The sequence below is a fragment of the Schistocerca piceifrons genome, chromosome 2, assembly GCF_021461385.2.
Source record: "Schistocerca piceifrons isolate TAMUIC-IGC-003096 chromosome 2, iqSchPice1.1, whole genome shotgun sequence".
Taxonomy (NCBI): domain Eukaryota; kingdom Metazoa; phylum Arthropoda; class Insecta; order Orthoptera; family Acrididae; genus Schistocerca; species Schistocerca piceifrons.
Window position 1 is genome coordinate 814,783,990 of NC_060139.1, and position 7,109 is coordinate 814,791,098.

The window sequence follows — 7,109 nt, forward strand, 5'->3', positions numbered from 1 at the left end:
GCACCTGAACCCAACACAACACATTTTGTGTGGGATTAAATTGGAAGCGATACGGTGGCTCGGATGTCGTCAAGGTAGGAAAGTATGAGTGCAGCCCTATCAACAAGTCTGATGTTATCTAGAGAGTGTCTACACCATTCTCACATGAGGGTGTAGAAGAGAGGCCAATACTTGGTTGCCACGGTTCGGGCGGCTGTCCCCGTCGGAGGTTCGAGTCCTCCCTCCGGCATGGGTGTGTGTGTAGTCCTTAGCTTAAGTTAAAGATAGAGTAAGTAATGTGTAAGGCTAGCAGTTTGGTACTGTAAGAAATTACCACAAATTTCCAAATTTCCATCACTTGGTCACCGATAATACTGGACCAAACATCTTGATTGATATCCACACTGTTTTCGCTCACCTTTTAGCAGAAATATTTACTTAGTACCGATGTCACAAAAACTCCAACAGTACTATAAATATTATAACAGCCTCCACGTACTCTGTCCGGCTCAACAATGGCGTCCTGTTCACTGTGTCGTCGTCGGAGATGCTAGAGACCTGTTTAAGAAACTCACCGTCAGAGTTCAGCACCTACTATGGACACAATCGTGGTGTCTCACATTAGGGAACTATAGCATTATAGGTCCCTTTCCTCTATACCAACTGAATTCCTTTCGGAGTACAGTGATGAAATATTTTCGCTTTTAGCAGTCATGTGCAACTGCTTGCTAAGAACTGAAAAGTTTCGCAGGTCGGATGACCCAGACTGCATTCATCGAGTATATGAGAACGAGAGCGCTTAGCGACTTTCAACAAACTTTACACATAATTCCAAATCTTCCTGACACTTCTCGCTGACACCCCCCACAAAATTATCAAAATAAAAACGTTTATCGCTTACTACTTTTTCGCTGTTCGTGCAGTAAGACTGCGGCATCAGGCATGGTTTTTTAGTTTATTACTTCTTTACTGTTAACTCTATCCACAACACATTTTGCAGATAGTATTCCAGCGAAAGTAACTGTAAAAAGTTGTACGGCATATAATTCGGGAGATATAATGTTTTTAAAGAATCTGCGTTTGTGGTTTGCTGATATCTGATGTAATGTAATCAGAAGATCTCTGTACATAGTTTTCAGCGGCTGCAAGGCTGCTCAACGCACAATGGACAAGAATCCAGAAAACGTAGCGAAAATTGCAAAAATCTGCTCCAGTATGGCAAAATGGGTCTGACCCTTCTTATAACGATTTTATATCGAAATTGAGAAATTCTAAATGTTGGGTTCAATATCGCGAAAGCAATGTGAAAAAAATTATGAAATGCACAAAAATTGTTCTATAATTTCAGTGGTAAACTTTATTACAAAATTCCCTCTATTACTGTCTTTATTACGAAAAACATATACTAGTAACAAAAATTGAAAGTTTTATAGGTCTTCATAATCTTCTTTCTCTTGTGTTTGTTGTTCTTCACCTTCATGCTTTTCGTCACCACCTTCCTCACCGACGTTTATATCCTCTTCAGCATCCTAATCTTCTTTCTCTTGTATTTCTTGCTGTTCATCTTCATGTCCCTCACCATCCTCTTTCTCACCGTCATTTGTATCCTATTCATCAACCTCAGCATCTGATTACTCATAATTCTCAGTAGGTGTGAAGAGGGCAATAGCTTCCGACGACGAAGTGTCCACTTTCCTTGGAGACTGTTACCGCAAAGAAGATATATATAATATAAAATATAATTTCACAGAATTAGATTTGTGAAGGAAGAGCTTATGAGTATGAGACATTACAATTATTTTACAAAGTGTACTTCTCACATTTTTAATGCGTTTAAAATATACGTTCTTATATCGAATATTTATATTTTTATTTTGTACTAGCTTATTAGCGATGCTATACAAATAATAAGTGTATGATTACGTATGGATATATGTTCAAAAATGGTTCAAATGGCTCTGAGCACTATGGGGCTCAGCTTCTGAGGTCATCAGTCCCCTAGAACTTGAACTACTTAAACCTAACTAACCTAAGGACATCACACACATCCATGCCCGAGGCAGGATTCGAACCTGCGACCGTAGCGATCGCGCGGTTCCAGACTGTAGCGCCTAGAACCGCTCGGCCACCCCGGCCGGCGCATATAGGTTTTATTTGAATTTTAGTAAAATTTTCGATTATATTTTCTCGTTGTAAAGAACGGCACGTTGCAACTGTGGCGGTCGCTCAAAAAATGGCTCAAAGCCGTTGCGGCTAGTAGCTGGATTTGACAGCTGATTGAAAATTGGAAATTTGTGGTAAGGTCTTATGGGACCAAACTGCTAAGGTCATCGGTCCCTAAGCTTACGCACTAAGCTAATTTAAACCAACTTACGCTAAGGACAATACACCGACAATACACCGAAGGGGGAAGCCGCGCGGACCGTGACAGATGGCTGATCCGCGAAGATAATAGTACATACTTTATGACGGAATGTAAAACTTATTTCGGTCGCTCGCGTTTTCAAGTCTTCTAGCTTGCATTCCCGTAAGAAGTTAATTAACTAGTACTAATGGTTAGTAAATGATTAAAGTATGAAGTAAGTGTCAGCAATCAAGTACATAGCTTATATAATAGCATCCTTTCAACAAAAATTTCGCTAGATTTCGCTCAATAAAAAAAATCATCCTAAGAAATTCAACCTTCAGAAGAAACGGATGGCCGCTTCTAAGACCAGGATTCAATAATTCCAGCATTACTCTAGCCAAAACAATCTCCAGAGGATGGACAGCGATACCCACAGTGACAGCGAAAATAGTGACAATGCGGACGAACAGGAGGAGGAAACTGAGATGTGACAGTAAATAAGCGTTTGTGTGTGTGTGTGTGTGTGTGTGTGTGTGTGTTTGTGACTGGCGGTCAACGGCTCGAAGAAACCATCCCGAGGTATTCATCGTCAGTCACATTCGGTGATGGTACTAACAAATCTCTCCTCTAACCTATCATCTTTTTATATTCTTCTTAAAAAACAACAAAATTTTATTTATATTCAGGTAAGAGGTCTATAATTTGGCAATAAATAAATAAATTACTCTAGCCGACCTATTAAGCGGAAACTCTGAACTATTTCTGTATTTATGATCACTTTTTTGGGACGCTGGCCCTATGTGTGACGCCCGGGACTTGACAGCTATCGCGTTTGCCGGCAGGCGGGGTTCAGCCAGTGCGCGACGGAGGCGTGCCAGTTCCTGGTGTCGCTGCCCGGGCTGGACGCGCGGCTGTCGGCGCGGCTGGTGTCGCACCTGTCGCGTTGCGCGCCGCCCACCGCCGTCCCCGCCGCCCCCACCGCCCCCCTGAGCGTACAGGTGCCGGCGCCGCCACGTTCCGGTGCCTTCTCGCCGCCCGTGTCTCCCTGCGCGCTCACAGCACCCTCCTCCGCCGTCGCCGCCCCCACTGCCGACCACCGACCCTCCGACCACTACGCGGCCGCCCCCGAGACTGCGTCGCCTCCGCCGCCTACCGCGGCTGCAGCCTCCCCGGCGTCGCTGTCCTCCACCCCCAGCGCCAGCGACTTGGCCAAGCCGGTGGCCGGACTGCTGATGACGGTGCCCGAAGCGACGCACCAGCCGCCGGGAAGCATGTGGAGGCCCTGGTGAGCGACGCTGCCACTCGTGGACCTTCTCTGCCTCTCACCAGGGATGTGCCTTTGAGGCTTGTAAACATGTCGTCATTAGATTCACCTGGATGTGCAAGCTAGGGTGAATTCCAGCTGTTAAAGACGTCCGCAGCGAATTCGCCGAGACATAAACAGTGTCGGCTGTTCTGACAATGATGCAAACGTTTTAAATTTCTTGTTATGCAACTGACATCTTATACAGGGTGAATCAAAAGTCCGTTAACATTTCGAAAATGAATATTTCACGGAATAATTTTGTCAGAGAGATAAAATCTACATCCACATCTACATCTATACTCCGCTAGCCACCAAGCTGTGTCTGGCGGAGAGTACAATTCGCGCCAAAGTCATATTCCGCACCCCCCCCCCCCCTTCCCCGCACCCCCTGTTCCACTCATGGATCGAGTGAGGGAAAAACGACTGCCTGAACACCTCAGTACGAGCTCTAATTTCCCTTATCTTTGAATGGTGATCATTGCGCGATTTGAAAGTTGGAGGTAATAATATATGCTCTACATCCTCGGCGAAGATGGGATTTCGGAATTTAGTGAGCAGCCCCTTCCGTTTAGCGCGTCGTCTATCGGCAAGTGTGTCCTACCTCAAACTTCCTGTGAGATATGTAACACTCTCGCGATGGCTAAATGTACCAGTCACGAATCTTGCCATTCTTCTTTGGACCTTCTCACTTTCTTGAATCAGATCCAACTGGTAAGGGTCCCATACAGACGAACAATACTCTGGACGAACTAACGTACAGTAAGCAATTTCGTTTGTTGGTAGGCTGCATCGCTTCAGGATTCTACCAATAAACCGCAATCTAGAGTTCGCCTTGCCCGTGACCACTTGCTTGAAATGACACGGGGTTTTATTGAACCAAAGTAGTACACGACGTGACCAACAGATGGCGCTTCAAATGATACAAAAGCAAAAATTAACACAACGATTTTTAGAAAAGACAATGTTCCTTATAACGAGTGGTCAATTTGTCGGCCACGCTCATCAGCAATACTCGTAGTCGAGGGTCAATGTCGTCATAGCGCCGTACAGCATGGAAATAAGTACCGGAGGATGTAGTCTTTCGGCATCGCTAACGAGGTCAGACGATTGCGGTAGACTTATGAGTTCAGGCAATCAATAATTACACAGATTGACGTCTGGCGACTTGGGTGGCCAAACATGAAGGAACTGGTGGGAAGCACACCATCCTCACCAAACGATGTCCGCGAGAGATCTCTCACAATATGGGGCGTAGCGCCATGTCACATAAAAGTCGTACCTTTCAGCAGGTGTTTATCTGCCAGGCCTGCTAGGCCAGGAGTGATGCGATTATATATCGATGTATCTAGCACCTACCGCGCATCACTGACATTTGCTGTCCAGTGCCATCTGTTAACCGTTTTTGCACTCGTTTTTGGTTTCAATGAAACCCCGTGTCATTTCAGGTATATGTTTCAAGTTTTACCTTTCTACCAACATTATTCCGTGAATTAGTATATTTTCAAATATTAAGACTTTTGGGTCACATTGTAATTTAACAAAGGTCAGTAACCTGTAAAAAAAACTATTATGGTACAGAAAAACTCCGTGTTCCTAGATAAACATACCGAAAACAATGCCTGAAGCATGACACATCACATATATAGGGTGTTCTCCTTGTTACGACCACCATTTAACTACCAATGCAGTTGTGACACATCTTACCAGCAACTGCGAATACCCACAGTCGGAGGTGGTATGAGCATCATGAAGATAGAGATTTATAAGTGTTCCCATCTTGAAACTTATTTTGTACCCATAGGGTAAATTTCCAAACATGGGTTCCTTATCAACATTTTGTTTACTACTTCCCCTCTACAACCTCTAGGCATAACGTAACACCCTCCACAGCCCCTCTATTTGACCTTTACGCCAAGTGAGGTGGCAAAGTGAATCAGTACTATTCATCCATGAACAAAAAGTAGTGTTCATTCATGGCAGCATGTGCATAACGATCGTAAAGTTTTTTTATTATTTTCATGGCAGTGAATGTTATTGAGATAGATGCAGTAGAAATACAGAAGTCTCTACAAGACTATATACGTGTTTTTGTGGAGTACACACTATTATTTTTCTAGAGATCATCGATGGTGGTAATCACACTGACCATACTAAATACCACAAGAAAGATTTAATTTTCGTTGATGTGAGAGAATTCCTTACAAACTTCGTGCGACTCTGAATATCTTGGAATAATATAGAGTGAGTTCATAAATCCTTTGGTTTTGGTAATATCTTGCTCCAAGTTTTTTGTTACAGTTTACTCGATGCATCAGCTTCCTTACTAGTAGTATAGGACGTGAGATAACTGCTCTAACTTCTGCAGAAAGTAAAATGCAGGCTTGCACACTTGTATATCTCTCTGAAACGAAACTTTCACTTTATCTAATTTAGATGTAATTACGACATCAACGAACTAAAGCCATATTTTGTGATCCTTATTATTAGATTGTGTCCCTAATTAATGTTTGTTACTATGTGGCAAATAAGATTCCGAAATTGCAGAAATATTCAAATGAAAAGTTCTATAGTTAAGGTGTTAAAGTTATCTTATTTTAAAGTTAATATTTTCTACAGTTGTATATATCTATATAATAACAAAGCATTGTATAAGAAATATCATTAACAGGTAAAGATATATTTTTATAAAATTTGATTGTAAATCTGATATCTATGTTTTAGCTTAAAGTTTATTAAATACTCAGCATTTACGTGATCTCATATAAACTATTGAAAAACCTGAGGATGTTTCTGAATTTTAATAGTGACAGATGTTACAACTGTTACTTTTTATTTATTTGCATATGTTGAAAATCTCTATCTCTCAAAACAATTATTACATAGTTTGTATTAACTGGTTGTTGTTAGAGAAAGATAAAGAGGGTAAATTATAGTTAAGTAATGTTTTAAAGTTATTGTTATACAGAATTTGACTGATTGTAGGTTAAGTGTATTAAAATTTTGTATCAATAATAATTTTCTGCCTGCAATTGCCATAGTCTTTCATATAAATAAAGAAACAATATTAATGTATCTTAAATTTTAAGTTTGTTACTTGTATTTCATAATAAAAATTTATGTTAGTAATTATTAAAAACTTTTGATTCTTCTGTAGGTGACTTGAAAGTCACATCTGGAGAAGAATGTTGATTAATGTATGCAATGAGGAAAAAGCAAAGAAATGAAAAACCAAGAGGAAATAACCAGAAATTCTGGCCCACTGTGACACATTAACATTCATCACTCACACTGTACACAAAATGATCAAAGCATATGTGCAGAATATCATTTTCAGGAGTCATCTGCAGCTCAAACACATAAGTCAATCGTACATCTGTAGACAATTCTCCATAATACAAGAGGCAGCACACGTCTGGAGGAGATGTACATGTGCCACACAGACGAAAACTACGATTGGGACAGCGTTGTGGCAAGAGG

At 41.5% G+C, this 7,109-nt stretch overlaps 1 protein-coding gene across 1 annotated transcript in view; it reads left to right on the plus strand.

The window, feature by feature from the left end:
• LOC124776523 (enhancer of split mgamma protein-like) overlaps nt 1–6,661 on the plus strand; it is a 132,738-nt gene extending 126,077 nt beyond the window's left edge. The window contains exon 4 of the mRNA XM_047251552.1: nt 3,169–6,661. Coding sequence (XP_047107508.1) covers nt 3,169–3,615 — 447 coding nt within the window. The 3' untranslated portion in view covers nt 3,616–6,661. The remainder of the gene's footprint in view (nt 1–3,168) is intronic.
• Nucleotides 6,662–7,109: the final 448 nt, after the last annotated feature.